Source organism: Epinephelus fuscoguttatus, linkage group LG18, assembly GCF_011397635.1.
Source record: "Epinephelus fuscoguttatus linkage group LG18, E.fuscoguttatus.final_Chr_v1".
In the NCBI taxonomy this organism is placed as follows: Eukaryota; Metazoa; Chordata; class Actinopteri; order Perciformes; family Serranidae; genus Epinephelus; species Epinephelus fuscoguttatus.
The window spans coordinates 5927443-5939980 of record NC_064769.1 but is presented as its reverse complement, the minus strand read 5'-3'; the positions used below and the strand labels follow the sequence as shown (position 1 = coordinate 5939980).

Sequence of the window (12538 nt, the reverse complement as noted above, 5' to 3'; positions counted from 1 at the left end):
GAACCCTGTTGCTGTTATATTTTTATATGATTTATTTTTATTGATTTTATATTTATACTCATGCAAACCTTTTTCTTTATGACTAAGATGAAGCACATTCTAGCTACATGTTAGATTTATGAATAATAATGCATTGTAATTTGTCACATGTACATGTCAAATCTCATATATTTGAATATAAAATCTTAAAGCACCTTCTTCACAGGTCAAATTTTAAGGACATTTTAGAGTTCCATAATGTTTGGTTGTTATTTTAGGGACAGCTGACAAGTAAAAAAAAAAGTAAAGTAGTTTATCTTGTACAACTCTTGGTCAACCTATTTTCCCCGAGTTTTAAAGGTATCTGTAAATATGGAAAATATATTTTCCATCCTCACTATCATTTACAACCCCAATTCCAAAAAAGCTGGGATGTTGCATAAAAAAAAGAAAAGGAAAAATATAGAATGCAATGATTAACAAATCTTTTCTGACCTATATTCAACTGAATTCAGTACAAAGACAACATATTCAATGTTCAGTCTGATAAACTGTATTACTTTTTGTAAATATACACTCATTCTCAATTTGATGCCTGCAAAATGTTCCAAAAAGGTTGGGACAGAAGCAACAAAAGACTGGGAAAGTTGCAGAATGCTCAATAAACACCTGTTAGGAACATTGCACAGGTAAACAGGTAAATTGAAAAAGGTGAAAGTATCATGACTAGGTATGAAAGGGGCATCTTAAAAAGGCTTAGTTGTTCACAAGTAAGGATAGTGTGAGGTTCACTACTATGTGAAAAACCATTTGGACAAATAATCCAACAGTTTATGAACAATGTTTCTCAAAGCACAGTTGCAAGGAGGTTAGTTATACCACCACCCACAATCTATAATGTTATTAAAAGATCAGAAATCTCTGCACGTGAGGGAAATGGGGCAGCTGTGGTGGCACAGAGCTAGAGTGGATCACCCACCAATCTAAAGATCGGAGGAATTCAGTGTCCAAATGGAAATGTATCAAGATATCTAACATTCTCCCTCTCACAGAGTCCTGCCTTTAACAAATATCACTAACGCTGAAACAAGCTTTAGTGAGTTTTGAGTCTGCTGTTACACTTGATGTTTCTTTGAACAAATCCACAGGAACACCAGCTCACATACAGGGTAGATTTGTATGAGTTTAACTTCCAGGAACTACCATGATCACACAGAGTCCTATAAGTTGGGTAAAAACAATTTTATTTTGAATGTCACATTTGTCCATGTATCCAGAGGTGTGTGTGGAATCCTTGTAAAATAGTTTAAATAAAAGTTTAATATAAATAAAACCACAAAATACTGCACAGCCTATAAAGAGCTATTTTTATACAAAACTGATAAGTGTGAATTAAAAAAAAAACAAAAAAAAACAAACACTAAAATGCCAGACACTCAAACTAACGACAATTTAAACTAACAAAGCCTTGTTCAATCAAGGCGACCAAGCAAATAGACCTGAGCCATGTCTACAGAGTTTAACAGTCTCTTCATTATAACCTGGAGAAAAAAAGTTGGAACAATGACCATTTGGTTTGCAACAGGCTCTGGATAACTGAATTACAGTCCGGTCCCTAGTCAACTTGCATCCTCCGCCATGAACTCACACAGGACAGCGATCATACAAAACACTGTAGAGCTCTCCAGGTCATGTCCGCCAAACCTCAACCAAAAAGGGAATGTATAGCTTTCCTCAATATTAGGTCGGTTGGGAAATTAAGTATTTATTTGTGACTGAACAAGTCAAACCAGGCAAACTCCTGCCCATTAAGTTTTTCAACCACTAAAACACTCGGTCAAACTCTGTCTGACTGGTGGTGGCTGGGTTTCTGTTCTGGTTGGGCTGCTGCTGCGGCATGTGGCCTCTCCGTCTGGGTGGTGCTAGGTATTCAAACATGGAGGTGTTGTGGGAGGAGAGCATGTTCTTCAGGTCTGATGGCATGGGGTCAGACCAGAAGAAGTCGTGGTTGAGCGCGTCGTCACTGTCTATGCGCTGTGCCGGGTCCAGGACCAGAAGTTTATCGATCAAATCCAGCGCATATGGGTCTTTGACGTAGGCTTTGAGACGATCCTTCACTTTCCTCTTTTGGCCTTTAGGCAGCTCCATTTTCTGGTAAAGCTCATACTTCTTATCAACGCCAGGCCACACCTGATGGAAAGAGAAAGTGGTTCATTATCCAGTTGACAAAGACGACAAGTATGCCACTTAGTGATACAACTTCGGTCTAAACTTGAGGGCTGTAGTCAACCAAAGAAAATCTTGGTCTACCAATCGATTGGTCTGGTAGTGTTGTGTATCCAAAGTTTTTTTTCCTGACGCCAGCATATTTTTTGAAATTCTTTGCAATGGTAGCGCTTCCTGTACACTATAATATGAATGCCAGCACTGTGATGAGGCACTAAATGTCTATTCTGAGGGCTGTACATATGGTGATTTTTTTTTCTATTCACAGAGAGTTAAAAAGTTGTTCAACTGCGCTTCTCAGTGTCACCCAGCTGTCCAATCACAGTGGAGAAGGGGCAGGACAAATAGTACAAAGACAACTATCACATCCTACATTTACAAATGCTGAACAACAGGAGAAATTAAATCCCAGTTCAGACCAAAGATTCGTGACAAGACAATAGGTTCGTTCGAGATGAGCCAGGCCTGCGCAGATTCGATCACTGGCGATCGGCGCACAATGCATGCTGGTTAGTTTTGTGTCTGACTTCATCCTGACTTGCTCTGACGTATTACAAAAGTGGACGGCGATAAAGCCACGAGAGCAAGGCGGCCACAGTTTTTAGAGCCAGGCGCTGCAGTTGCTCTCCACCTACTGCACCGCCTGGCTCTCACCTGATCTAACAGCTGATTGGTTAAGATGTCAACTCAACAATATGACGTTTTAGATAAACTACTCATTTTTGTTGAATTTTAGAGATTAAGATTGTATTTGTCTGACCTGAAAGTTTATTCTGTGAACAGAAAACATGTTGTGTGACTGATGGTGAAGTTTAGTTGTCAGAGACTGAATACATTCATCATAAACTATACAGTCTGCTGTACTATATTAATATTGGACGGTTTAATTATTTATTTAGCAACACAGAGACTTGTGGTCAGTGGGATGTGACGATTCTTAAAATAACGTCAGATGTGAAGTCCTGACTGTATCTGACTGAGCCTTAATGAAAAAAGTTGTCTTGTATTTTTTTTCCTCTGAAAATATGAACCTTTTAGTCAAACAGTGTATTCAGCCTGTGTAGTTGAGGGGACAGGTCAAACTGCTATGATGCTGATCTACAAGAGAATTCATATCAAATAGAGGATAAACCATGAACATAAACTACAGATCACCTGTAAAGCATTTTAATAAATTAATCTATCATAATTAAAACAACTGGAGACTGAAAAACTGATATATGGGTCTGATCACTTTTTTAATGAATTGACATCACTCCAGACAGGATGTAAGTGTGTCTGTGACTTCCTGTATGGGCTGAAGGCTGCTGGAAACTGTCGGGAAACTGTCCGACTTCGCCACAGCTTTTTGTCACCGCCCCCCGCTGCGGCCGCCTGCTCTCGTGTACTTTTCAGGCGAGGCGCAGTTCATCTCTAACGAGCCTAATGAAACAGGCAACTACTTGCAATGTGCCGTTCTGCAACATTCTAAACAATGCAACTAAATGAGATGGTGTATCATCTCTACACAACAACCCTATGTACTTCTGTTCTAATTTCCAGCTTTTCAGGCTAAGTTTGTTGCCAAATGTAATTTGTAGCTTGTTAAAATATGAATGAGGATAGTGATAGGGACATACTGGCTACAACTGCATTTGTAGTTGTGATGAAACGGCGAAAAAGAAAAAGAAAACAAGCATCAGATGGACTGTATTCATATTAAATACGCCACAATAATAGTTATCAGTCAATGAGAATAAGCATATACAGTGAGCAGCAGCACTACTGTCTGACACCGGCACACAGTGAGGACAGAAACAGAGGGCTAGGTGGGGACTGAGTACCTGCTGCAGCAAGCACACATGCCATCTGTGGTCATTTTGACTTGACAAGCCTGGATGTTGAATCAGCTGGCTTGGGGTGAGCTCAGACCAGCTAGTTCACACCACTGAAACTTTTCTCTGCAACGTTCTAAAACAGTTTTGTCTAATCACGAATCATTGGTCCGATCAGGGCTAATAACTGACAGGTTGGTCTACCTTTCTACTTGCTTAAGCCTTCCATTCATCTATAGAATTGAAACTCAACTTACAACCTGTGGGCCAAATGCGTTGTGTCATTTTGCAAAAATGGCCCCAAGGCAAAGCAAGTTGAGTATCCCTGATGTGGAGCAAGGGCCAAAGCATGTCGTCTACTTTGTGCCGATATTTTTACTCCCACTGATATTCCATATCACTGCAACCAGACAAACAGTATCTCAGCTGACAAAAAAATGCTGTCTTTCCAAAGTGCTCTAGTGCTCCCAGCAGAGTTATAAAAAAAATGGTGCTGGCCCATGTGTCCTAGAAGATTCTAATGTCCCAGACAAACAGGAGAAATTATGGTCAAATATTATCTGTGTTTACTGAATAGATGTGCATGAACCCTGGCTCCCAGCAGGGCATCACAGGAGTTCCTGGCATTTTTTAGATGGGACAAACACTTTGGTGGACACACAGCCTTGTGAAAGCAACACCAGCAACTGACCGATGAAAATTCGGTCAGACCAGAGCATACTGACCAACCCACTAGTAGGCTTCAGCTCTACTGAACTGATGTTCTCATTGTGATGTCACCTTACCTCAGCAGTGATGGAACCACAGAGCTGGCTGATGAGAGTGAGCTGATGCTGTTCAGTGTTGCCTTGCATTATAGGACTTCTGGTCCACATCTCTGCCATGATGCAGCCTGCTCCCCACAGGTCAATGGGTGGACCGTAGTCTCGCTCACCTATGAAAAACAAATAAAATAAATAATGCAATTCTTTTGTCTTCTTTGATTCAATCAATTACGAAACACTCTGTAAACTCAGCATCAATGAGTGCTGTACATCATTACTGAATGCCTTTCTGACATTTGATGACAATGACTGAGATAACAGTATAACTGCCAACAATAGGTTTACAGGTGCATTTGTGATTAATTTAGGAACTGACATAGTAATATGAATAGCAGCAGCTGTGTGCAATGGCTATACTTAGGGCAGCTCTGGGGCTGTAGCAGGACCCTGCCAATACTCAGTGAATTACACTGCATCCATTTATAAATGACAAGAAGACAAACGAGTGTCTTGAGTTTTATGGTTGTCTCTCACCTAGCAGCAGCTCTGGAGGTCTGTACCACAGTGTGACCACACGGTTGGTGTAGCGGTTCCCCTGGCTGTTCTTAGCCAGACTGAAGGCTCGAGCCAAACCAAAGTCAGCCAGCTTCAGGACACCGTCTCTGGTGATGAGCACATTGGCTGCCTTCATATCTCTGTGAAGGATCTGATCCAAGAGAAGGCATTATTATGATAGAGAACACAAGCTCTAGGAACATTTACATGCATATTCACTTTTTTTTGTTTTTTTAAATAGGACATTTATTGTTGTTCTTACATTTTTTTTCTGAATTTGATACGGGTCTTGTGAACAACATAATCCAACTGGATTTCCTGAATTAAACCTTATTCCAAATATAGCATTTTTCTACTAACACATGTAGGATATTCTGGTATGATTTGGGTTTTAATGGCATTATTTGGGCAAGTATAACACACGTCCTCTTGTCTGTTTACGGTCGGCTATGTGCGTTGTCAAAGATACATTGTACACAAACCAAGTCACCAACAATTTGCGAGGCTGCAGATGCATGGCCAAAAGAAAAGCCAACATTTGCAGTAGGAAGGAGAAACAGACCTACTTTTAAACATTGTGAAAGACTTGGATATCTACAGGTTTTTGGAAACACGTAAATATCACAACACTGACCTTTTCAAAAAGGTGGCTATACAAATAAAAGAGGAAGGCTGTGTTCACAAGGTCGAACAAGTGTGCAACCAGTAAAAAATATCCTGTTTTGATGCAAAGAAGCAAAATGATAAGCAGCTCCAGCCATTCCACTTCTCTATATTTTGATGTGCTAAACAACACGTTCAGGCGCGTTAATTGGAGTATGCACGACTGCATGTAAACAGGAGTATATATTTTAACTGCGAGTGAAATTCTTCAGCTCTCTGTAATAGAATTTACATATACTTCTGTTTTACCTGTCAATGGAACCAGTGGATGGTTATTCTTAATGCTGCCTCACCTTGTTTCTGTGGATGTAGTACAATCCATTAAGCAGCATCTGCATGACCTTCTTGATCTCTGCCAGGGTGAACTTTACGTTGGAGTTGCTAAGCAGCCCGGCCAGGTCATGCTCACAGAAGTCAAACACCAGATAGATGCTGCCTTTGTACCTGTTGAACTGAGTAGCTGAAAGAACAATAACAGGGGTAGACAGAAGAGGAAAGAATGAAAACTTGTACCAACAAATTAATTTTATGCAACACATGCTTCCGAGAGTTAAAGATGTTGTGGCCCTGCGCCTGGAAATGTCTAGCTACAGGGGATTTAGGATCACCTGGGGATGGAGCTTCTGTGTTCACTGATTCTGAGTTGGCGGTTGGTTTTACCTATATATTGTAGGCCACACGGACATGAAAGCAGATAAATAACATTAATAGAGCGACAAGTAAGAATTTCTGAATTTTGTATTGTTTTTTTTAGTGGTGTGGCTAACAAAAGAATTAGCCTTCTTGTGGTTTTGACAAGAAGTGCAGTGACGACAAGGAAAGAAGCTAGTGGGTCCGTCAATGCTTCCTCCTGCAACATATGCTTCCTGCTCTGATCATTGGAGCATTATGCTACTTCTTACACGGTAGAGCAAACAAGTGACCTAAAACTAAAGACACATAACAATCAATGTCTGCCTTCATCAAGGTTAGATGAAGTCAGAAACTGATGACAAATTAATAGACTGGAAACTTGTGACACCAACCTTTGGTTCTGCAGATCTCAATCAGATTGACCACGTTCTCATGTTTGAGCAGCTGCAAGATCTTGATCTCTCTCAGAGCTGTGATTGGGAACTGAAACAAAGCAGTCCGAGGAAATTCTTTTAATTAATGTGTAGAAACACTGCTGCACCAATATGAATTCAGCATGGTGTCAATTTATGCAGCCTAAGCAGAGCAAAGAGATGCAGTACTGTGAGCACAGGATGTATCCAGCAGTTACTTAAGAGTTTAACACAGATGTTTCACTGTCAAGTTTTTTTGTTGGTTGAGTTTTACATTTTGAAGTAAGGATATGTAAAAGAGGCTGAAACTACATTAGTGAAAGAGGCCTGGCCAATGAGCAGTAATTGCAATTTGGATAAACCTCAGCCTTCAAACACATAACTGAGATAAGAAACAGTTTCTAAAAGGATTATTCCAATTTATTACAACTTGAGTCTCATTTTCCATCTGACTTAATTTACTGACATTCCAGAAATCAGCACTACATAATACTAGAGTTATATCAATAGCAATACAAAAATAAGACTTTACTTGTATCAAGCCAGAATTATCCTTTAATATGACTTTCCAGTCAAATGGATAAAAACACTTTGAGTCCACATCAACAGTTGCCATCAGTGAAACACAGGTGTCCAAACCATAAGTGACTCTGAATGGTCTCTTACCCCTTCTTTCTCATTTTCCATCAGAACTTTCTTCAGTGCGACCTTCTTCCCAGTCTGTCTGTGCTTTGCTTTAAACACCTCCCTGAGAAGTCATTACATCATAAGAGACAGCTGACATAAATACTTTATGTTTAAAGAACAAAATAACGCTACATTACAACTATACACTGGTAGATTCCTAGTTCTTGTTGTAGCATAAATGAGACTTAAAAGAAGAGGGACTCACTCAGACACTGAGTTGCACATTTGAGGGTCTTTTGATCTCAAAAAAAAAAAAAAGCCCCAGAATGGATGCGTCATGACGTCATTATATAATTGTCATATTCTCACCTCCTTCTCCTTTTTTCTTTGTGGGTAGTTAGTGCATATTAACTAATTTACGGACTACAACGTCCCTCTACTACCATCCAGTTCTTTGACTATGTAAGCTATGTTTTTAAAGAGTCTCCTGAACATATAAGAGATATCTGGTCCTTAACACAGCTGCCCACACGAAGAAAAGCACATTGTTTATGTCCAGCTACTTGTTCTCTTGTAACGTTAGCCTCTAGAGCTAACGTTTATCCTTATGACTTAAGTTAGCTGTTAGCACAGCTTACGTTAACCAAAACAAACACTCAAAACGTATTCACAGATAAACTCACATGATATAATATTTGTGTATTACTCACCCGAAAGTTCCTTGTCCTATTTTTGCCATCTTTTCATATTTGGAGAACTCGTCACAGAAAGGAAATTCAACTCCATCGTAGTATTTCGACATTATGGCGGCCTCTCGGTCGGGCCTGAAGAGACATTTCGTATATTAGGACTTCTAAGTTAGAACAAGAGCTTCATCAAACGTCTCTAGTAGTAGTAATCAAATTCATGAAAACACAAATGTTTTATAAGTACAAGTGTAAACAGTTATTTTCTTACTTTTCAGCTCCGCCGGCATTGCTTGTCTTCTCTCGCTGCATTCTCGCAGTTCTCAGGCGGTCTTCTTCTTCTTTGTGTTTTCTGGCGGATTGCAATACCAACTTTAAAGGTGCATACCGCCACCTACTGAACCAGAATATGTAGGACAGGATCTAGTTTTATATTACATTATGTCATGGAGAGACAAAACAAAACAAACAAACAAACAAAAAACCGCCAACCAACCATTATATTCTGTAAAACAAACCAGTGTTATATAGGTAATCTATTACCCCTCTCTGTATCTCCCACACCTTATCTCCCTTAGTTCCCAGTATCCCTGCCAAATTCCAGTCCCGTCCTGCCTCTCTCACCCTTTGTTGCAACCTTACCCTTTCTTCGTTATATTTACTATAGTACATAATTACATGTTCTACATTTTTTATAATATTACAATATGTGCATACTTGTGAGTTTACTTTTCCCAATAAAAATAATGTCTTATTTAAACCAGTGTGATCAAACCTTAATCTTGATAGAACTACCTCCTCTCTTCTACTTCTTCCCTTAATATTCTGTGCTCTGACTGTGTTTTGTATTCTGTAATAATTCCTGCCCTTACTGTCCTCATCCCACTTCTTCTGCCAAAATTCTGATATTTTCTTTTTGATTAGTGCTTTTCCTTCACCTTTTCCAAATGGAATATCCGTTAAATGTCTCATACTAAGTGTTCTTTTTGCCACCCTATCTGCAAATTCATTACCTCTTAATCCCACATGGGCAGGTACCCAGCAAAATTCTACCTCGATCCCCACTTTCTGAACTCTGAACAGACACTGAAGAATTTCATACATTAAATCTTCCCTGAGTTACTTCATATTCTATAAGCTCAATAACACTGCTGCAGAGTCAACACACATCACCACCCTGTCTGGTCTCACCTCCTCCACCCACTGAAGTCCAAAAATGACTGCCATCATCTCTGCTGAATAAACTGATAATTTATCTGTTATCCTATTGCTCAGTTGAATTTGAAAAAGTGGGATGTAAACTCCTGTACCAACGTGATCATTTTGATCTTTTGAGCCATCAGTGAATATTTGTAAATAACTGTAATAATGATTCTTTATATATTGATTTGCACAATGCCCTATTTCCCTTTCCACCCAATCCTTCTTTAGGTTCATAATACTAAAATCTACTTTAACCCTAGGAAAAAGCCATGGAGGAACATTACTTATTGGCAATGGGGAATTAAAACAAATTTCTTTAATGCCATATTTTTCTATTTTATCTTTTATCTTCCATCCAAAACCATTTCCCTTAAAACAGTTATATTCCCAGCATTCATTTATGACACTTTTGATGTTTTCATCCCCACATCCTCTCAACCGAATCCAATATGTTAATGAAAGTTTGTCCCTTCTGAACTCTAGTGGGCTTTCACCTGATTCCACCAGCACGGCATTAGTTGGAGTTGTCCTCATTGCACCAATACAGAGTCTCAAGGCTTTGTTTTGTATTCTTTCAATTTTGTTTAAGTGTGTTTTGGCTGCTGCTCCATAGACAAAACATCCATAATCTATTGCTGATCTCATCAATGCCTTATATATATCTATTAATGCCTGCTTATCTGCTCCCCAGTTATATCCTGATATAGCTCTCATTAAGTTTATTAGGTTTTGCATTTTGTTTCTAATTTTTCAATATGCAACTTCCACGTATACCTTTCATCAAGCCAGATCCCCAGATACTTAAATTCCATTACTTTTTCTATTGGTTGCCCATATAAATTAAGACTCTGTTCCTCTATCTTTCTCTTCCTGGTGAAGTACATGTAACAAGACTTACTGGGTGAAAGTTTGAATCCCCAATTATATGACCATTGTTCTACTTTTTGAATAGCCTCCTTTATATTTTTCAAAACACTTCTATCATCTCTTCCCCTGATCCAAATAGCTCCGTCATCTGCATATAAGGATGAACAAATCCTTCTATCTAGGTTTGTAAAAATATCATTAATCATAATATTAAATGATACTGGACTGATGGCACTTCCTTGGGGAATGCCATTAGCTATATCAAATTCATCGGATATCTCCAGCCCTACTTTTACTCTAAACTTTCGTTCAGAAAGAAAGTCTAGTACCCAGTTAAACAACCTTCCACTAATACCCATTCTGTTCATTTGGATTAACAGTCCTTCTCTCCACATGGAATCATATGCTTTTTCAATATCAAAGAAAACAATCACCATCAGTTCTTTCATCTTGAATGTTTTCTCTATTTCATTGCTAACTTTCACGACAGCATCCACAGTTGAGCTTCCTTTCCTGAAACCATTCTGATATAATGCCATTAGACCTCTCTGTTCTAATATATAATTAAGTCTCTGGACCAAGATCTTTTCCATCCATTTACACAAATGCGAGGTTAAGGCAATGGGTCTGTAGTTTCCAGGGTTATCTGGGTCTTTACCAGGTTTACTAAAAGGCAAAATAAGTGCAGTCTTCCAGCTTTTTGGCATGACCCCATCTCTCCATATCTTGTTAAATAATTCCAAGACAAGTTACAATACTTGATCAGGCAATTTGCGAAACATCACATAGCTTAATTGGTCCTGACCTGTTGCTGTATTCCTAGTGCCATGCAATGCTATTTCTAACTCACTCATAGTCAGCTCAGCATCAATTCTCAGGATGTCTGTTACGCCTGCTGCGTTTAAGTTCTTCTTCTTCGTCCTCTCTCAATTTATTGGCGGATCACAAACAACTTCCAGGTGTATACCGCCACCTACTGTACAAGAGTGTGCAACATCCTTTCATTTAGCCTGTTTCTTAAATCCTACTCATCAGCCTAGTGTCCTTTAAGAAATGAAGTGCCTTCCTTGTGGTTTTAAGTGATAAATGTCAATGAGATAAATGTCAATGAGTAAGTCTTCACCTCCGGATGATGTTGATTGAATACTTTCCACTACGGTGCATACCACCTCCCTATCTGGTCTGACCTCTTCCACCACCTGTAACCTAATGCGTTTAAGTTCTACTGGGCTCCTAGGCTTCACCAGTGTAAGGAATAGTTTAATCAATAAAGCAAACGATGGTCATAGAATGACATAGACACACACCTCTTATTTAAGTTATTTATATATAGTGCAATTCAATAACACATAAATGAATAAAATATTATTTGTAGTCTAACTGTTTTTGTGAAACTGATCATCAGAACAGTACTTGAAGGCAGCAACATCGGTCAATATTAGTGGAATGAACTGGCAGCGACACCTGGCGACCGGGAGGAGTAATACCGCCTGCCCAAAATGTGCACATTAAAATGTAGAGGCACTACTTATTTTGATGTGCAGTGCGTCAAAGTGGTCAAAGGTTTTGTAAAAAAAAAAAAAAAAAAAAGTTAAAGGGTGAGCAAATGATAGAGTTTTTTAATTTATCATCAGTGTCACTGTGAGTATATCTGTGGCTATAACTATAGCGAGCAAACCAGGTGAAACTTCCCTTTTATTTCATAATGAACCATTTTCTTATTTTCTTTGCTGAATAAAATGAAATGCTAACATTGGATGTGTAAATTATTAGGAGCATCTTTAGATTTATAAAATGTTTTATATGATATTCAATATTCAGGGAATATAATAATATAATCTATTATATTATGCCCAGTCTACATGGACTTATCAGACACCAAAATACAAATTAAATGCACCATAATATCAAGGACTTAATAAAATAAAAAGACAAAATTACATTTTATGTAAGCATAATTTATATATGATATATTATATTTATGAATTCATTAATTATGAAAAAGATGGAACCTTTTATAACTGGCTTGTGAAAATGGGGGCGTGTTGTGACGCATTGCGTATGTGTACGTAACCTCCCATATTTGGCTATAGCTTCCTGTGACAGCT

At 38.7% G+C, this 12538-nt stretch overlaps 1 protein-coding gene across 1 annotated transcript; it reads right to left on the bottom strand.

The window, feature by feature from the left end:
- Window positions 1–1206: 1206 nt before the first annotated feature.
- Window positions 1207–8730, bottom strand: cdk9 (cyclin-dependent kinase 9 (CDC2-related kinase)). The gene is made up of 8 exons (XM_049604605.1): window positions 8632–8730; window positions 8385–8498; window positions 7714–7795; window positions 7027–7117; window positions 6295–6461; window positions 5318–5489; window positions 4805–4953; window positions 1207–2169 (listed from the first exon to the last, which is right to left on the bottom strand). The coding sequence occupies exons 1-8, from the start codon at window positions 8670–8672 to the stop codon at window positions 1804–1806; spliced, it is 1182 nt and encodes a 393-aa protein (XP_049460562.1). The 5' UTR covers window positions 8673–8730; the 3' UTR covers window positions 1207–1803.
- Window positions 8731–12538: the final 3808 nt, after the last annotated feature.